Raw genomic sequence first — 20,460 nt, forward strand, 5'->3', positions numbered from 1 at the left:
GGCGGCGGCGGCAGCAGCAGCGGCACCGTCCCGACGAAGCCCCTGTGGCGGCGCTCGCCACTTCCGCATCCGGGGCCGCCGCGCCAGCACGCGCGCGTCACGTGACGCATATCCCCGGTCCCGGTGGGAAGGCGCGGTGGCGGGACACCCCCTGGCGGCGTGGCGGACGGGGCCCTACGCGGGGGAGCTGTGGGCACCGGGTTGGTGCCGCGGCAACGGCCGCTGGGGCCGAGCGAGCGGGCGAGCCCGGATGAGGAAGTGATGCGACCCGTGAAGGGGGCGGGCGGCGCGGGCGGCGCGGCTGGGCGGGCAGGAGCGGGGCCGGCGGTCGCCGCCGCCGCTGAGGTAACGGGACCGGAACGCTGCCGTCGTCGGGCTGCGGAGGGGGGATGTCTCTGCCGCGGGCCCGCCTCTTCCGCCTGCTGCCGCCGGTTGAGAATGGGCAGCGGCGCCCCCGGTGAGGCGGAGCAGGGGGAGAGGGGCTGCCGGGGGACCCGGCCTTGCCCGGACGCGGCGGGGGCTCTGCGGGGCCGAGCCCGCTCCCTGCCGGCACTGGAGGAGCCAGCGGCGGTTGCATAATTACCGAAAGCGGCGGCCTCCTCCAGTGCGCTGCCTCGGGATGGGTGCGGACCACCGGGGACGAGCACGGCAGATCGGGCCGCCGCTGTCCGGGGCTTCTGTCCCGGGAGGAGGAGACGGGCTCCGGGCTGAGCCTGTCCGCGCTGCCGCCGCACTCCGGACAAAGAAGCAGTCGGTCCGGGCCGTGCCGCAGCCGGGGCTCGGCGGTGCCGCCGGCAGCGCGGTGCTTCCCGCGGGGCTGGTGCCGGAGGAGCCTGTTCCTTAGGAGCTGGTTCGGTTCGGGAGCAGGGGGAGCAGCGCTCAAACCCGTGGTTTTGTAAACTGAGTAACTGATGCTTCTGTCAACGCCGGGCTGCGCCCGCTCCTGTCGGTGCAGGTGTCTTCAGGAGAGGGGAGATTGGGGCTTCGTTCCGCTGCCGGCGTCTGAGCGGTTGGAGCGCTCCGCGCTGTGATGTGTGCGCTCTCGCTGGTGCCAGGCATCGGGGTGTGTCGTTTGGGCTGAAGAGGGTCCCGACGCTGGTACCAGCGATGTGCGAACAGAGCTGGTACGGCACATCCGACATGCGTGCCGGATGTGCCCGATACGACATCCGACAGAAGCGTGAGGTGCTTCTGTGAGAGAAGCTAACGAGGCACAGTGTGTGATGGATTGTGTCTTAAAGTGTTCCTTCGAGGCAGAAAACATGAAGAAAAGTTGTTTTCTTCCCCCCTCCCCTGAAGATTAAAAACTTAACAAAATCACAGGAAAACAAATGATGCTTTGGTTTTAGCTGAGGAGTAGGATGTCTAATATGAGCTCTAGTGATGCGCTTGATAATCTGTTTTCAGGTTTTCCAGAAGATGAAGTTACATGTGCAGGAAGATGTTTGAATATGAAAACAAGGCTTGGGGATGTCTCTCGGTTCACGCTCTCTTCCTCTGTTAATGAGCATTTGCTTAGAAACGCAAACATTTCTCAGCTCCTTTCTTAAAACATTATTTGCAAGTAGCTTTCTTAAACATACATGCTGGAATCTTCAGGAATGAAGCTGTACCTCTTAACCTGGAGATTACTCCTACTTATGTTGACTTAACATTGCTTTTATTTTTAGGGTAAACTGTGAAAAGCTCAGGACAACCGATCCTCAGCTGCCCTGATGCTTTCATCTGGGGTGGAATCTCTCCTTGATTCTTCGGGGTCTGCTGGAATAGAGGAGGCATACCCTGGGCTGCTCACGAGCATCTCCACGGAACTTATGGCTGTGTCGGAGCCTAAGGTTGGGTTAAGTGCAAAGCCTGGTGTGTCAGTGCCTGTGCTGGCACACAGCAGCGGTCTGTCAGTGGAGCATCGCGCAACACCAGCAGTAGAGAACTTCGGCCAAGATTTGGATGATGTGCTCCAGGTGATTTCTCATGGGCCAGCACAATCCCTTGATGAAGAATTAGTGAAGTCTGGAGACCTTGAACAGGACGAAAAAGGCAAAAAAAAGAACTTCAGGAGACTAGACTTTTCTAGTGAGAGATATCAGAGAGGTGGCGAAGAGGCACAAGATGCTGAGGAGTATCCTGCTGAATGCTGGACTCCAGCTCCTGGGCGAAGCTTGGCAAAACAAGTAAGCAAATGGCAAAATTCATCCCTGTGTGATGTTTTGAATGTAGGGTTAAAGTGACTGGGTGGATGACTGCGTCTGTGTGGTTTCCTGTTTCTTATTTGGCTCTTCTGGCATGGGTGGTGTTATTTGGATTGTCCTGGGTCCAGTGCAAAATTAGACCCTACTTCAGGAGACAAGCAGTATTTTGTAACATCAAGCTTTTTGCTTTCTTAAATATTGTTGAGATGGTGTGAGGCACGGATGTAGCAGAATGTAGAGCAAAACTGACTGAAAAAAAGAGAGAAACAACTTAGAAAGCTCCTTGCCTGGTATCCAAGTATTGTGGGTACAGCATATTCTACTGGTACCATCATCCCCAGTCACTAAATAATAGTTATTTCAGACTACTATTAGTATTGTAATGCTACAGGGGCTTCAGTTTAATATTTCAGGGTTTAATCTAAAAATAAAGATCATTCTTCATTTTTACTATTACTGTTTGTATTGAGAGAGGAAATCACTGTCAGTTTCCTCTTTCAAAACAAGAGACTCACATGGTCATGGCTTTTTTTAACTCCTCCCCTTTAACAACCCCTGATGTTAAAGATATTATTTCTAGGTAAAGGCTGCTGAAAGAAGTGCCAAATAATATTCTATTGAAAACTGAACAGTCACAAAACTCTTTATGTAAAAATTGATATTTTCTAAAAATCAGTTTTCTTTCATTTGTAAATAGTTTTCACACTCCCTAAAAGAACATAGAGGAGAAAAAAAGTATTGTGACTGAACTCACACCAGCCAGGAAATCATAGAATCATAGAATAGTTAGGGTTGGAAAGGACACTAAGAATACCTCGATATGTTGCACAGGTCTGTGTTTTACAGACCTACTTACTGTATTTTGCATAATACTAAAGTATTTTGGGGGTTTAACTCTGGATTTTGGTATCTGATTGATTTATTTAGAAGTTTGTGAAGTTAAATAAAGTTTCCAGTCATTCAGTTTTCCAGGATGAGTTTTCACAAATTTCACAGTGCTGGTGGTTTGGTTGTGGGGTCTTGGTTTGGTTTGGCTTGGCTTGGGGGTTTTTTTGCAATTAGACTGAGGTCATCTGCTCCTGGATTTGTAGTTTTAAGGCAAGGGAAGGAGTGGTACAAGGCAAGTTCTACCAAAGAAGAGAAAGTGCATGTATCTTACAGAGGTGTACAGTAATGGTCTGGGGATGTGAGATAGGCCTGGGGACTGGATTACTCATCTGATTTGAATCTGTGACAATTTGTATTTTAAGGTGCTTATATTTTAACTGCTTGTGTCACAAAACTTCATTGCTGCTAAACACAAATCTTTTTTGGATGCATCAGGGTTTATTGGGGAGGTGATAGTGACTGATAGGATCAGAAAGGAACTGTGTGAACCAATTGCAATGCAAGGCTGCCTCCGTGCAAGGACTCATGTGTTCTGAGGTTTCTCAGTGGTTTTCTCACTCAGAACTGGCCCAGCTGAGCAGGTGCAGTCCCTGAAACATGCTGAACATTTCGGGAAATCCATCAATCTCCACTAATATTCCTGTCTCGTTGCAGGAGGACCTTCACTTAAACCAGCATGAATTTAAGCCTTTGGGAACCTGTTGCACCGAAGTAGTGGGATCTCTGAAGAACACAGGTGTGTATTTTAGTTGTACATCCCTCCTGCTCTCCCAGGTTACTTTCTATTGATTTGGAATTGATGAGTGATTGTGGGATAGCTCATTTATTTTGCTTTACAGTAGAAATTATTACCCTGCACAGCTAGAACAATATGAAAACTTAGTCCTCTGCCTTCTCCTGACAGCATGTGCACTTTTCCTGAAGCCCTTTTATGTACAAGGTGTGTTTTAGTTATTTAATTCAAATACTTATTTACCCCCAAGCAGAAAGTGGTGTTAACAGCAGACGTTTTGCATTTCCTTTTGTTTGAAAGCTGGATTATATGACAGCAGTAATAGCAAAGATGTGAAAAAGAGAAAGACTTTTTCATTTTCTGATGTTTCAGAAAATTAAAATTCAAGTGCAGAATCCAAAGGAAGAGGACAACAAAACAAATCTTAATTTCATTACGATCCTTAATTTTCTAGCTTCAATACTTTGGTCACTTTGCCTGCACCTACTAATTATTTTCTTTCTCCCTCCGTGCTCTCATAACCAAAGCTTGTATTTAGAATGCCACCTAGTCTTGGTTCTTAGTAGAAACCACAAAAAAGATCTGCAAAAGTCTGAGCAGATATGTTCCCTATAAGATATTCTACAGTCACTGTAATTTAAATTAGCACTTTCTTTGTGATTTTACAAAACAGTTTCTTAATAATCATAACTGCTTGGACAGAATGAGACACACATTGTCTTCCTATGGATGACTTACTGACAAAAATGCCTTTAAGGAAGAAGGAATGGAAATGGCCACTTACCGTACAGCTGTATTCTAGGATAGAGCAGATAAAGTACCCAGCTGTGTTGAGCTTCAGTCTTACCAATAAGTATTATTTGCCTTCTATAATAAGTATTACGTTGGCCTTCTAAATTATATGGTATATGGTTCTGATTTGCTTTATTTTTAATTATGCAGAAGAAAACCAAGCACATGTTCAGATGACGGCTGAAACTCTGCCAAAGCTCACTGAAGAAGTACAAGGTATGAAGGCTGATGGGACTAGGATATTTAGTAAAGCAGGATACAGGAATGACCGAGTGAGTAAAGGTCTTCCACCTGAGAGCAGTGAATGCCCAGAAGTCGTGGCCAGAGCTGGGGTTTCAGAAACCAGCTCGTTAGATTTTTCAGAGCCTTTGAAAGTCACGGACATTGAATCAACCACAGAGAATGCACAAGAAACAAATGAGTACAGTGGGTTGAAATCCCATACTGCTATGCCATTGGGAACAGGGGGTAACGTTGCATCTGGTTTGGAGACTAGAGAAGAAGAGTTACCCAGAGGAAATCCTGATAATGAGTGCAGTATATCACTTGCTAATTGCCAGACTTATCAGCAGGGTGAAGAAAACAATGCTCATGACTTCTGCACTGGTCCTGTACCTAAACATAACGAACCTCATAGGTTGTCATCAATAGAAAGCTGTAGAACACTCTCCACAAAAAATTCCAAAGTTTTATGTTCGGTTCTGAAAATCATCTGTCCTCAGGACTTCAGAAATACACCACCAGAAAACAATAGTACTGCAGCCCATGGAATTAGCAATGAACCCCCCCAAAACATGGAAACTCAGACTCATTATGATCATGGAACTGGGTTTGGAGAAAATCGACCCTCCACATCTAAACCAACAGAGCAGCTTTCGGTGGTAAGGAGCAAAGGATTATCTAGTGCTAAATCTGACACTAGGGAAGGAAGTGCTAGTGTAGGTAAATCATACAGCTCTGAATTTGAAGAGGCTGCTGAAGGCTGGAGAAAAATTGCTGTAGGAGATGACGTTGAAATTTGTAGCTGTCCTGAAGGTCAAGAGGGTGCTAATTCTGAGCATTGTCATTCTTCAGTTTTTAGTTCTGTTGCTTCATCTCCTGAGGAGTTCTCAAAAGAAAGATTTAAAATGGCCCCATCAGATGGTGGTAAGTTGAACAAGGACCAGTGGCAGCTCTTTGTCAGTGATCTATGCAAGGATGATGTGAAAGAAAATAGTCTATTGATGGAAAGGAGCACCACTGCTTCCCATGAAATTGGACAGATAGACATATGCTTTTATAATCCCTCCAGTAAAATTTCTCCTCCCAGTAGCCACAGCTGTCTGGATATTAGTACCAAGCTAAAAAAAGGTTCATCTGAGGCACAACCACTTGAAAAGGAATGTGAGAGTAATACAACAGCTGAAGAGTTGGCTGGCAGTTTAGTTGAAGCTACAGAAGCTAATAGTAATGACAGTTTCTCCACTGGCAAAGAAACTAATTTGATTTATACACTAAATGTAACTCTACCTCCTGTTCCACAAAAATCAAGAGAACCTCATCATAATGAGTATCTTCCTTGTACTGCTAATGAAGTTTCAAGCAGGGACAAGGCTCAGGATAATCTATCTGGAAAAGAATTAATTGGTGCTTCTGGAACAACAGGGGAGCAAGTCACTAAAACTGCACTTGATAAAGACAAATTCAAGTCTTCACTAAGTTCCAGGACTTCTGAGGTCCCTAATGTGACAAGCAAAACTTCCCAAAAGAACATGAAGTCTTCAGTGGGAAATACACAGAGCATGGTCACTAGTTTAGAAAATGAACATAGTGACACATGGAATTGTAATAATCAGAGTATGAAAGACCAGTGTACAGCTGCCAGTGCTTCCTGTCTTTTATCAGGGAGTACACGTGGAGATGATGTTCTCCTGAACAGTCATTCCCTTAATGTTGAGGTCAATAAGAAGATTGAGGAAAATGATAATTTGGAAGGAGAAGCTTCAGCTTCAAAGGCACTCATCTTTCCAAAAGCACGCTTCCCTTTGGCATGTGAGTCTCTTCCTTGTGAAGATGTCTGGGGCAGCAGAGGTGTAGATCTGTATGGGATAAATGACATTTCCACAGCAAAGCCCACATTTTGCTCAGCTTACGCTGCAGAGAAGTCTGTTGCTACCTTGGTAAGAAACGAGGTTCCAAATAAGAATATGGAGGTTTTGAAACGATTTGATCTTTGTAAAGTAACAGATGGCAGTGAAATTGTTTGTGGCAGAGATGAGGCAAAAGAACAAACCGGCGTGTGTGCTCTCCAGACAGATGAATTTGATAGAATAAGAACTGTGGATTCTTCAAAGGCTCCTAAAGGCAATCAGAGAAATAAAACTAGAGAACAGCTATTAGTCAGAGATTTGAACAAAAAAACCTGTGTTCATAATTTTGGATTTTGCAACTCTCCATTAGGCCCAAAGAAGAGAGAACCGGGTGCATGTGAGGAGGAAGAAGTGTCATCGCTCACAGCTAATCCCTCCGAGTACAGCGCTTCACTCTGTGGGACGTGTCCGTTACTCAGCAACAGGAATGTTCAAGCAGAGAAGACCCTTCATCCAATGGAAAATCAGTGTCTTGCATGTCAGAGTGAGTTTGACGGCCCGATTCCAGGCAGCAAGCAACATTTAGAAAGTTTAAATAAACCACCGAACACTGGCTTACAAACTATGGCTAGTTCTGTGGAAGAAACCAAAATATCGATTGGCTCTAGTCAGAGTGAAGAGATAATGTTAAAAACAGGTGACGACCTGCCTCCAGTAACCCATAAGTATGCAAGAGAAGACAGTTTTCAAGGAACTCTGAAAGAGAGTGTGATGGATTTGGACTCTTTAAATGGTGAGAGAAATGAACGCCATTCAGGAGACATGGGCTTTGTCAGTGATCTAACTGAAGAGAAGACAATCGAACAAAAAGAACACAAGAACAGATGTGAAAGAGAAGATAATGGAAGTCTTGAACAAAGCTTTCCTGATAGCAAATCACACTGTTCACAGCATGCTTGCTTTATCAAATGTGCAAAAGAGAAAGCAGAGCCAGTGCTTGCAGGAAACAAAATGCAGCAATCTTTGCCAAAGGTGAAGTCATCAGTGGAGGATCAGGAAAACCCAGTTAGTGCCCAGTTTTTGCCCTTTTCATCAATTCCTGGGAGTCTGTCATATAAGCCAGAAAGTATGAATGTGCTTTCAGAGACAGAAAACAAGAGTCTGAGAATAAAATCTATCTTAAGTAACTCTTGCCCACAGTTAACATTTCAGCCTTGTAAAGAAACTGACACTCAAAAGGGTATTGCTGCATCCCATTTCAGAAAGTTTGACACCCAAGAATCTTATGAGACTGAGGTGGATTCAGAAACACCATCAGCTCTGAATGTGGGAATCTCTTTGCCTAAGAAAGAAAAGCTGTGTCTGTTATCTGGGAATACACAAATGGATAACTGTGATTCATCTGCAGCTGAAGCTTTTAGCAAAGATTCTTCAGTGACAAAGCCTCTTTCTGTAACAATGTCTGATAAGAGAAAAGCCAACAATACTGAGGTCCCATTGTCAGATAATGAAGCCGCAACCAGCTTTCTGAATGGTGCAAAATGCTCAAGAGTTTGTGCCTACAACAAAGAAAGTCTGAGAGGTGAGGGGCATAGCATGCTAAGTGTAAAAGACATGGATGTGATCCAACCAAAAAGTACTCACTGTAGAGAGAAGTTTAAGAATACGTGTATAGAGGAGAAGATGGGAAGAGAAGTAGCCCCTAAAAAGAACTTGCCCACAGATTCTTTTCTTGATGGAGAAGATTGTCCATGGGCCTTTTCAGAAGATTCAAAAAAGCCTGCTAGCAAAATAGTCCCTCTCAGTACTGAGAATTATGGAAAGGTTTTGGAAGAAATCCCAAGATCTAATTTAAATAATCTTTCAAAAGAAAGAAAAAATGATACAAAGCTCACAAACTTAGCAGGTACCAGTGTCCTTTCAGAAACTGTGTGTGATTGTCAAGCTGAAGCTGCGTCTGATGCAGAAACTTCACCAGAATTGCAGTGTAATCCAACACCCCCATTTTATCCACCTATGATTAATCTATCAAACAGTTGCAAAGAATTGCCCCCAGACTCTGTGGTTTGCAATGAAGTATGTGTGCCTTACAAATTAAATGCACAAAGCAAAGATAATGTAAATTTGCTTATAGAAGGCCAGGACGCTACACCAACTCATTCAGTTTGCAAGGAAAATGAGGTTTCAGGTTCAGAGAGACTTGATCAAATAGAGAAATGTCAGGTACCTAAACAAAAGAAGAAGTGTAAGAAGATGGAAGAACATCTGTCAGACAATGCACAACAAGAACAGAAGTCAGAATATCAAGAGAAAGCAAAAATCACACTGCGACCAAGTATGTTGCACAGTTCTGAACTGCTATGCAGCTCTTCACATGAGTTGGTGACATCAAGAAATACAAAGTTTGAAGGTACTTCAGAGGAGATTTTTGCTGTTGGAAGCAGCGAAAATAAACTATATAGCACTTTACAAGAAGTCAAAAGGCCAAAGATTACCACAGATGTTATTAGTTCACAGTTTTTGAAGACTCAGGATTCAGAAATGCAAAACCTGAACCTTAATTTAGGGTATGATGGAATCCCTGGTGCCTTTGGAACTACAACTAAGCGAAGAGAACCTCTTCCATTAAAGACACAGCCTGGAAGGACATGCAAAAAAGTTCCCACATCATATCAGCTAAAAGTCGTAAGAAAATGCAAAAAAAATAGAAGTTCACCTTTTTTTGAGATTCCCCCAGAAATATTCCCTAAACAGGAAAACACACTTCTCAAGTCTTGGTACTTTCCATGTAAACCACCGGCACCGGGAGCAGAAGCAGCCATGAGGTGTGTGCATATGACAAGGCAGAGGGCCAAGAGGTGCAGTTTGTTGAACAGCTTGAGACTTAGAAAATGTACCAAAGAACCAGCACTGTTGAGCAAGCTGTCTGCCATGGCCAGCCAGCTCCTGGCTCCTGCCGAGAGCAGCCATAAGGTAGAACCTCTGCCACGTTCTGCTGAACTTCTTCCAGTAGGTGAGAGGTACAGCCAACGCAGGTATAAGAATCTATTGGAAGCCTTTTCTTGCATTAACAGGAACTTACACTCACGCTGGGCTGACAGTTGGTGCACCAAGATGTTTAGCTTTCAGCCTTTGGCACTTTATCCTGTAGAATCTACCAAAATACTTTTTTCAGACTTGAGCCACAAGCCTCCAACCTCTTCCTTGGATACCACAGTTTTCCCAATTTCTTTTCACATAAAATTGGACTCCAGTCCTGTGACAGACCTCACAGGGATGACATCCCAGCACTCTCTACATCATGGACCAGTTTTGGGAGAAATGCCAGCACCGCCTTCAAAGTGGACTTTCTCTTTTCTCCTGTCTCAGAGCTGTTCAGATACAACAGCTTTCAAAGAAGATTCCAGTCCAAATAATGAACTGCATTCCTCTCTCTCCCTAACAACTCCAGGGGCTGTTGTCCTTCATCGTGACCGGCGAAGAAGAGGCGGTTGCTCCATGGCTGGCCTTCACACAGTGTTAGCAATTTCTTCCCCTGGATGCTACAGGATTTGGACGAGAAGAAGAAACTTAACTAGTCATATTCCTACCATCCAGAGACTATTTATATCGCAGTTCACACAGGGTTTGAAAGGGGCAAGGTATCCATCTTCTGTATCAGATGACCTCGTCTCTTCATTGCCATACTCGCTGGGCAGGGTACTATCCATATGGAGTCAGCACGGTCCTTCTGCCTGGCCTTCCGAAATCACTCCTCTCCATTCCAATGACTGCAAGTGGCAGCCAAGTATGGGCATCGCAAACAGGTAAAACCCATCAATTCATTTCTGAGATTAAATATGTGCAAGGTGTGTACTTGCTCCTTTTTGGGAGGGAGAGGGTAATTGCAGCTTGCAGTGGAGGGTCAGTTTCCCCTGTTCCAAATCTCTACACATTCTGCTCCAAAAATGCCTCAACATGGAAGATTCTTCCATACGGAACCGTCTGTTAACTGAATTTAAATATATTTGCCTTCACTTCTTTAACAATCTCCTGTTTCAGCAGAATGGCTAACTCTATTTTCTTTTCCCTTGCAAAATATACACACCATGCATCAGAATATATAATGCAGAAAGGTGAGCTACTTCATTAGGTCTATTCAGAGTGACTGCAGAACAACTGGATTTCTGAGGTAGGAAAGTTTTTTTCAGAGGTCTGAGCCACAAGCGCCACTTGGAACCACTGAAAAATGCTCAACATCAGATTAGGAAGAATCCTGAGGGGTGGGAGGTGGGATTCAGTTAAAGTTTTAATTGTATTCCACGACACTTCTATGCTAACTGAAACCTCTTTATGTATGCTGTGCCTTTTGATAATATGAGCCTGATGTATTGTTGGCACAAGCAAGTGTAGCTCCACTTCAGGTTGGTAATGAATTTTGTGTGTGAGCATCATTCTTGTCATGAATGGGAAGAGGACTGAGATTTACTCAGCATATTTAACTTTGTCATTTGCATTCTTTTTACTAAGAAACAGAATGAGAGAAGAGGTTCCTAGCTCTGCTACAGGATTTTTGCATGCTCTTGAGCAAAGATTTTGCCTTTTATGCCTCAGTGACACAGGGCAGCTCAGTCCCTGGTTTTATGGTCTTGAGCTTCCTGGACAGAGTGTAGGCTCACCAGCACTGTACGAAAGTCCATTTGATGAAGTATTTTCTTTAATATGGCAGTCTCTAAAGAACTGTTGAATTTGGCTTATTTTATGTCAGTGGCTTGACATACGTATAACCAAAAATCTTGCCAGATAAACTAATGCTCTATTTTGCTTTGTATAAATGGATAACATACCTAAAAGTTTAAGTACATCACTTAGTATAAATTCTAATGCCTACCAAAGGTGTGAGTGAGCTTATAAAAGTACTGCTCCGCTCTGGGCGTTGTCTGCACTGAAAGAATGGAGCTAAACAATGGCATAGAGACAACTTCACAGCCCATTCTGTTGGACCTGCATTCTTTTTGATTCCATATGAGTCAATATAGCATGCTGCATTTTCTAGTGTACAAATTAGTACTCTGGAAGTAATCACACCAGTAAACTACAGTTTGAGCACTAAACTTAAAAATGAGACATTGTTGCCATTCTTTAAAAACAAAACAACCCCCTTTTTAAAACTTACGTCTGCGTTTGAGGTGAATTTCTTACTTTGTGTTGTTGAGGCATGTTATCTTGGGCTGGGAGATCAGAGCTGACTTAGGCTCTCATAAGTCCGCAGACTCCCAGGCAGCTTGTTACAGCATATCCAGTTAGCTGAAGTCTGAGAGGATTTATTTCCTTGACGTAAAGGGTAATTTGAAAACTGAATGTTTTGCTATGAATTATCTTTATCCCAAAGGGAGAGGACCCAAATCAAACTTCATCACTTCAAGTGAAAAGCAAACTGAGTTTTAGACTATTTTAACTTTGGGGTTTTTTTCTCTAAAATACCCTACAAATGCATGTATGAGCCTCAATTCTGGCCACTGAGATTTGCTTTGGTGAAGTTATTGTAGCATGCAGTGAGCAAAAAAAGACGGTTTGTGGAAATTTAAAGAAGTGCAGCAAATAAATTCTATTCCTAAAACAGTTAAGCAAAAATTTAATATTAAAGGTTTTGCTATAAAGCAACATAAAGAACAAAACCTAACATTTTAAATATTTAACACAATTTTAGATTCCATTTTGCTGAAGATTGACAACCTTTTCTCATCAACTAATAAATCTTCTTTTTAGAAAACCATTAGCAGGAACAGTGACAAGAGGATAATTCAGTAAATCTATCTTAAATATGTGTGTACTCCAAAAAAAAGTCCCCTATGAAATAAATGTTTGGTGTATAAAAACAGGAATACGGGATGTATGTTTCATGCAGTGTAAAAACATTTTCAGCTCCCAGTATGACAAAAATCTTTGCCTTTTTAAATTAAGATATTTAAAAACCAGAAGAATTAGCAAGTGGCTCCCAGCTGTCTACAGGCCATTTATTTTCTGGAAGAGATTTGTCCTCTTTATTTCATTCATAGTTAGTGGTTTTAATAACAGGAAAACAAGGAACTGGAGTATTTCTCCTGCCTATGAATCTTCTGTCCCTTCCACCTCCAGTAAAAGCATTCTTTAAGTGAAATACTTTTTCTAATTGGTGCTCATTTGGATTCAAAATTTCTAAAGTGTCTTTTTTTCTTCCCCCTGTAATTATTACTGCATAAATCAGTAAGCTCTGCCTCTAGCATGGAGAGTCTGATGCACTACTGATACAGGTTGCAGGTGCTGGGATAGCAAGTGGAACATGGAGAAAAACAAAATGTTACAGTTGTGATATTAAATGACAAACACAAGAAATGGGTCTTTCTGACCTCCTTATATTTGGACTTATCTGTGCTGCCAGCATGGTTGGTTTTCATTTATCTGTAGCATTGCAGTCTGGCTGTAACTCTTTTGCCTTAGAACTGTGACATACATTTAGCTTTTAGTTTGGGAGAACAGCAAGTACAAGATTTGCTGTCTAATGTAATAAAAGCTGTCCCAGCTGATTTTTTTCCCCCTGCTATTAATAGTATGGGCACAAAAGTAAAGCTTAATATTGAAGGACTTAGAGCTGCTGTGCTAACTTTTATGCCACAGAGTTATGGTAATTACCAACCCTTATGGAAAGGCCTTTGGTTATTCCAGTCAACTAAGTATATTCAAGTAAGACTGTGGGAGTTAGAGACAACAGGGAGTTAATCTGCTGGAAATCCTTCCTGTCCATTCTTCCTGTTGCTATTATGCACTTTTTCTTTTTTTTTATTTAGTAGCCAAATCCTTCAAGGTTTTTGGTTACTTTAATTTTAAAACCTGGGGGTTTTGAATGAGGAATATAGACTTTCATAGAAACAATTACAAGTTCCAGACTAATACTGTCTCCCTCTTTCTGTACTTTTATTTCCTTTTCTCATCATTACCATTTTTAAGTGAAAGTAGGACTATTTCCCTAACAAGCTGCCAGTGAAATTTAGTGGACTAAATGGCAGATGTGGCTTGTTCTTGCATCGTTTGTGTCTTTCATTCCCATTCCTGATGTTAGCATTTTTTGTCTTCCAGTGCAGTTTATACTAACAATTTTCCCCTTGACTGTTTTATAATGTACACCTAATTTCTGTCTGTCTTGTTTTGTTTTGTTCATTCCTCTTTGGAACCAGCTATGCCATCACACCGCACTTACCTATACAGAGTATGGAAGCACTACAGATTGAAGGTCATGAGATGTGGTGAGTCTCTTGAACTTTGATGTTTATTCTGAGTAGTGGGATCATAAACTTCCTCAGAAAGACATTGCTTATGTCAGTTTGGCTTTCAGCTTTTGGCAGCTTATTCCAAGAATAGCTTTCTGATTAAAAAGTTAGTGAAGTAAACTGACTGGATCATGTAATGGAGAAGTGTGGAGGGGCATTAATGAAAACACCATGTAGCTCATTGCACAGAACAATTCTGTTGCTTTCAACTGTGTTGTGCCACTTCTTATTAAATGAATATCTGATACTAGAGAAGTTTGTTTCCTTACTTGGATCTCTGTTCTTTCTGTCTGACTGACTGGACATTAAGTGCTGAAAGTTCCTTCTATTCTTTCTCAGCTTTGGGGTGGCAGAGATAAAGCTTTTATATTTATCTGTAAACAAAAGGTATAATTAATAGTTGTATCAAAGGTTTGCTGGCAGAAAAGAAAGGTTAATCACTTTCTTCTATCAGTACTTACTAAATAGAGCTGTAAACTTTTAACTGCACTGGAGAAAGTTCACTCACTTGGGCAATTTCTGTGAACTGCATTGCTTTTTGTGCTCATGTTGCAATTTAGGAACATCACTTGAAAGCATGGAATGCTGTTGTAGCATAAATTGGGTATTAATCTAATATGTTCCCTTCTTTCTCTGTTACAGTCTGGAAACTTCATTCCCTCTTACATTACCAAAGCCTTGCTCACGTCTGGAATCATTACCATCTCCCCCCAGGCTTCCAGCATCTGAACTCCAGGTCCATGCCCTTGATGAAGGTGATGTTTCTGTTCCAGCCTGTCTTAGATCCCAGGATGAGAAAGAACTGGAAAAAGTGAGTTCATTTTAGATTTTAGATGTCTCAGGCTCTTGGTTCCCCAGAACTTGAAGCTGTTGCTACTGAATATTGTCTTATAACTGTTGGAGATGAGGAGAGAAAACAGGCTGCTACTCCTGGTCTGTGATGCTTCTTCCTTTTATTCAAGCAGGAAGAAGGTGGCAAAACAAAAAGGAATGATTATTCTATAGACAATGTACACTCAAAAAGGAATTCTATTGACTAGTGTGGCCACTATTTCCTTCATTTAAATTTTTTTCTTTTTCTTTTTTTCTCCCTGTCTTTGTTTTTTCCCTTTTTTTTTTTCTTAAGACTGAGCCAGAAAAGAGGCCAAAGAAAGTCTCACAAATCCCAATCAGGAAAACTGTTCCTAAGCCAGACCCTAATCTTACTCCAATGGGACTACCCAAACCAAAAAGGTGAGCAGTGTCTTTTAAATGGACTCATACTGGCTCTTGTAAACCTGCCTGTTATGAAGAGAGGTAGTTTTGAAATTCTTCTTCCTTGATTGATTTGTTTGTTACTTTTTCAGGCTTAAGAAGAAAGAATTTAGTTTAGAAGAAATTTATACAAACAAGAACTACAAGTCCCCTCCTCCAGCCAGGTTGGTTCTGCTTCCTAATGAGAAAACCAAGATAAATGTGCATTACTTAGGCAGAGAGAGAGAGATTAAAGGTGTTCGAAAGCTAAAACGGAGATAAATCTTTTTAAATTGCTCTAATTTAAAGTGGTAGGGAAAGTTCAAAAATATTATCTTCTACTGTTTCTATAATTGTGCTTTTGGACTGAAATCAACCCAAGCTGTGCACAAATAACATTGTTTAGCTAGCAGTAATGTGCAGTTACAGGAGGTGTGTTGTAGGTAAGTACACATCACAAGAGGTGTGGAGGAACTGTAAGAATGTAAAGTTAGAAGTGTGTTTACTTGGGTTATGAAATCCACTGGTCTCCTTGTCCTGGTAAGGTGGTTACCTACTCCTTGAGTATTCACAGGTTCTATGCTTTGCTTTTGTCAGGAGCTTGGAAACAATCTTTGAAGAGCCCAAGGAGAAAAATGGATGCTTGATCTCTGTCAGCCAGCAGAAGAGGAAGCGGATTCTGGAGTTTCAGGACTTTACTCTTCCTCGGAAAAGGAAGAGACGAGGCAAAATCAAAGCAGTGGGTAGTTTCACCCGGGCAAAAAAAGCTGCACTCCAGAGTGCAGAGTTAGATGCTCTTCTGAGTCAGAAGCTAATGGACCTTGATGCCTTCTTTGCAAACGAGGCTGAGCAAGAGCAGGCCTCTGAGGGAGCCATTTAGCTGAAAATGGTCCAGTCAGCTCCTTTAGTATTTTAGTCCTTTTGGGAGAAACCTACTGACTTCTTCATATGTTACTCTGCCACTCTGCTCTAATAGCTGATGAGCTGGTTTTGGCTGTGGCCCTCTTTAAGGTGCTATTTTGTTTTTTCTTAAATTATTTTTTTTTTGTAATGCTATTGGAGGGATTCTTTCAGGTCCCTGTTTGAGTGTAACACAGCCACATCCAATTTACCATTCCTTCCCCAGCCCCTGGAAATTACTGCTAATGTTTAATTACATTTAAATACCTTTTGGGGGTGGAGTAGGAGTGTAAAGGAGGAAGTAGTGCACCTTCAGTGATGCTAGAACTCTGAACTTCAGATCATTTGCACATTTGAGTCTGCTGTTGTTACTGTAATGGCTATTTTGAACAACCTGACAGAAGAGATATGATATTTGATAAAGATAAATTCTAGCAAACACATTCTTGATATACCACTAACTTTTTAATAATTAAAAGTAGCTGTCCAGGTTTGCTTTCAATTGTTTATTGCTTCCGTTTACTTAGAAGGTTCCTTCTGAGTTTCTGTGCCCTTCCTGGCTTCAGGCAGCAGAAGCCCCACATAACTAGACTTTAAATAACTTGCACTTTGTATATGTTTCTTTATTTGCTGCATGAGGACAAATTTTAACATGAGCTCAAAAAAAAGGTAATATTGTAAGAAAAAAATGTGCCCAGTACTAATTTTTCCCTAATAGTAGAGTTGTTACCTACTTGGTTGATGCCAACCTCTCCTCCAGAGGAAAAGGTAATTAGCCCATGAGGATGTTAAGCTGCAGGATACGTAAGTAAAGATTTTTATTAACTGAGCTGAGCTGCTGCATGCAGGGAACACCAGCAAAATCTGAGACTCATTTTTTAAGTGATTTTAATTCCATTAAAAATACCAACTTCATTTTAATGCCACCAAGAAAATGAATTTTTTTTCTATCTTAAGGGGTTTTTCTATCATTTTAGATTTACAATTCATGTAACTCATAATTAAATACGTACAACAGCACAGTTGTACATAATAGCTATTGTTGTACAAAGAGCCTCCTGGCATGTGGAATTTTCTCTGTTTCATTATGTAAGGCCATTTCTAATTATCTGATGCAGCACTGGGCGGTTTCTCAGCTACACCATTTGAGGGAAGGGAGCTCACCTCTGGGATAACTTCTGTTAAATGTACTTGAAGCATAATTCAAAATGAATGCTAGCTGCAGTTCAGGTAATTTCTGTCCTTTAGTGCCTATAGAAGTTATTCAGGCAAAGCTGTCGTTGCTGGGATGCTCAAATTTAATTAGTCTGTTCTTTCTCTTAGTTGTCACTTGAAACTTGCACTTTCTTATTTCCCTACCCATAGAACAGAGTTTCTATTTACCTTCAAAATAAGCAACTATCTAGTGGGTGGGTATTTTTAGTGAAGTCCAAATAAATGCAGGACTGAAAATACCATCATTATCTTCTGTTGCTCTGCCACGTCTGTTATTGACTGAACAGAAAACTAAAAACTAACAAGTTATGTGTTGAATTCCAGAGCTTTGGAAGTGGAGAAATGGAAGAGGATTATTACACTATGTGTGCCCGAGTCTCGAAAGAAATGTAACCGGGGCTTGTTTTCCTCCCAGCTTATGTGCTGGGATTCCTAGAAGTTTACGTTCTTGTTTTGGAGGCCAGTTGTCTTTAATCAGGAAGACCGTAGAGAAGAGAGGAGCACACACTTCAAGGAGTGGTGTTTGAGTTTTGAGGGTAAAATAACAAGGCAGGCGAACTTTGAACATAGTGGCATACGATTGCAGCAGCAGGGTCTGGTTAACCTATTGCGGCTGCTGTACAACACTTTGATCCTCTTTATTTTTGTAAAAAGAAATCCCTAAAAACCAAAAGGTCGGCTGCCTTTTAAAAAGTCTTTGAAACTTTCCCTCTACTGGTTTATTAGCCCAGTTATTGACTGGTTGAAAGCTGTTGCAAGAGTGAGATATATATTTTTATGGTTTTATGCTATAGAACGGGATTGTTACACAGCATTCATTCATCTTCCATTTATGTGGGAGGCTTCTAGTGCTGTGACACAATTGAGCTGAACCTTATTGGGGCTTTAAAGGACGAAGAGTATGGGTGGGGAGGGAGGAAATTTGGGTCCAGGCAAAGTTCAGACCTCTAATGTGCTTCAGATCATGGAATGTGTTTTTTCCTTTGGGTTGTGGGCTTTCTTGTTTCTTGTTTTTTGTCTGCTTCCCTGCTCTGTCTTGTTTCTGACTGCTTCAAAATATCATTTCTTAGCTTGCTTTTTAACAGCTACAGCAGAGAGAGCAGAGCCATGGAAACACTCAATTCTCTTTTGTTCACAATAATTGGAGTTACAAAATGATGTTGCAGTTGCCTAGCGTGTCCCAGACCTTAGTTTGTGGCAACCCAAATATACAGCATTATTCTGTTTGGTTTAGTATTTGTATGATGATAAAGATGTAAGCTCATTTAGACAAAGCATCTCTTCTGCCCCTCCTGCATACAGATGTCAGCCATGCTTGTGCACTTTTTCTTTCTTCCTTTCCCACCTCTGTTCCTGCTTACAGCATTTGTGGAACAGCCTTGTTCCTTGTAGCTGCTGCTTGTACACTGGGAGTGATGGCTGTGCAAAAGCCAGGTATTTGCCACTCTGAGCTGCTTCTGTCCCAGACAATTGAAAGAAACAAGTATAGAGGATGCATCTTCTGGGGTCCTGCACACATCCCTAGCTGGAGGATACGTACACTTGCCTTTTCCTAAAGTGAACCTACTCCAGTGAGGATTGCTTTTTTTTGTGTTATCATGGAAAGACACCGTATGTGTTGCTCACAGAACGATGACTAAAGCAGCTTGATAACTGCAAAGCTTTTGCCATGTCCTGTCTCTTAGTAGGTTTTGCAGAGCCAGGCAGCTCTTTGCTAAATGTGCCGGTTATGGGAGGTAGAAAGATCACTTTTCACAAAAAATAAATCATCTTATTTTCATCATGCTACAACTGGAGCAGCTGAGGCTACTTAGTGTATGTTGTATCATTTGCCTGGCTAGCCTTGTGGCTGCATATGTTTGAGTTCTGATGATGCTTGCTGGGTATGATTTTCTGCAAGCAGTTCTCATTTATAGTATTCGATTTGAGATGGGCCTTTGGTATATTATGTTCCAGGTGCTTTTCTAGAATATGGATGGTAACTGTGGATTAAAAGTCTGTATGATGCTATCAAGTTAACAAATAGCTCAATGAGAATTTGTACACCTGTGCCATTAGCCTCCATCGTGCTCTTGGCATTTTGTTTCTGTTCAATATTGTGTGAATCTAAAATTTTACTGTTTCTTTTGTGTGTGTTTTTAATTTATGGAATAAATTTTTCTGAGAACCTTTCAGGTTTTTTTAAGGCCTTCTTTAGGCTCGTATCAGTAAATATGCATGATATATCTGTCTTGCATACATGGCGGGAAGAGGTCAAATCTCCAAAGAGATTAAACACTGCTAACTAACTGGGTGGGCTGTTGTTGAGGCCATGTAGCAGCAATTGTAGTGTTCCCTCATCCATACCCACACTTCAACAGGAACAGAAACAGTCCTGGGGGAGTTCAAGCATGATTCTAGCCTTGAGACAGCATCCATCTCTTAACGTACTAAGAGAGCACAGACAGATCCTGCTAGGTTCAGAACAAATTCAAGGCTGGAGCAGGCCAGTGGTTCATGCACTACAGCCTGTGCAATGCCATCAGACTGATGTTTTTAAACCAAAGCTGAAGCATAAGAACACCAAAAAAGTCTATTAAGCATCTGTAATGTCTATACCAGAAAGCAACATCCCTGTCCCTCTAACCCATAAATTTTATGTATAACCCAGATTTTTCAGTTTGCTGCTGTTCAGCTGCACGCTGCTCTTGGCAAAACTTAAGCTGGCAGATGTGTGTCTTCACTGTTCCCCTAACTCCCTTCTCTGACTGAGGTGCAGTGTTACATGGCTCCCGCAGATGGCATATAAGCTCCAGTAAAGAACGGAAGGGAGCACCTCAGAGACCTAAACAAGCATCCTCCTGTTCTGCTGCTTCAGGGCTACAGCTTGCTGGCTGCAACACAGATTATGAGGATTTTGCTGTTACTATACTGGGACTTGCTTTTTTCGCCATTTAGCTCTCCCCTTTTTCTCTGGAAGGCAGATGAGTTTGGCTTTGCATCCTCTCTCTCTCTTGTTTGATTAGTCAATGTCAAAAATGGGACGAGTGAAACAGAGAACAGCCTCAGCTACTCTTAGCTGAAGCTAAACCCTTGCAGCTGGTCAGAGTGCAAAGTTTTTCTTTCTCAGGAAGTGAAAAGGGGGAGAGAGGGGCGACTGTAAGTCAAACAACAGG

The 20,460-nt window shown here is 42.0% G+C and overlaps 1 protein-coding gene across 6 annotated transcripts; it reads left to right on the plus strand.

Moving 5' to 3' along the window:
- The first annotated feature begins 71 nt into the window (after nucleotides 1-71).
- PRR14L (proline rich 14 like) lies at nucleotides 72-19,477 on the plus strand. 6 transcript variants are annotated; one of them, XM_030502000.1, is made up of 9 exons: nucleotides 72-345; nucleotides 1,671-2,171; nucleotides 3,732-3,813; nucleotides 4,753-10,477; nucleotides 13,865-13,933; nucleotides 14,600-14,768; nucleotides 15,084-15,190; nucleotides 15,304-15,375; nucleotides 15,788-17,925. In XM_030502000.1, exons 2-9 carry the CDS (start codon nucleotides 1,716-1,718, stop codon nucleotides 16,068-16,070), a joined length of 6,963 nt encoding a protein of 2,320 aa, XP_030357860.1. In that variant the 5' UTR covers nucleotides 72-345; nucleotides 1,671-1,715; the 3' UTR covers nucleotides 16,071-17,925. The 6 variants fall into 6 exon arrangements, 5 of the variants coding, with proteins under 5 accessions (XP_030357860.1, XP_030357859.1, XP_030357862.1 ...); XM_030501999.1 differs by lacking the exon at nucleotides 72-345 and adding an exon at nucleotides 1,168-1,216; XR_003993832.1 differs by lacking the exon at nucleotides 72-345 and adding an exon at nucleotides 18,669-19,477 and having other exon boundaries at nucleotides 1,292-2,171; nucleotides 15,788-17,841.
- The last annotated feature ends 983 nt before the right edge of the window (nucleotides 19,478-20,460 follow it).

This window comes from Strigops habroptila, chromosome 11 (assembly GCF_004027225.2).
Source record: "Strigops habroptila isolate Jane chromosome 11, bStrHab1.2.pri, whole genome shotgun sequence".
Lineage (NCBI taxonomy): Eukaryota > Metazoa > Chordata > Aves > Psittaciformes > Psittacidae > Strigops > Strigops habroptila.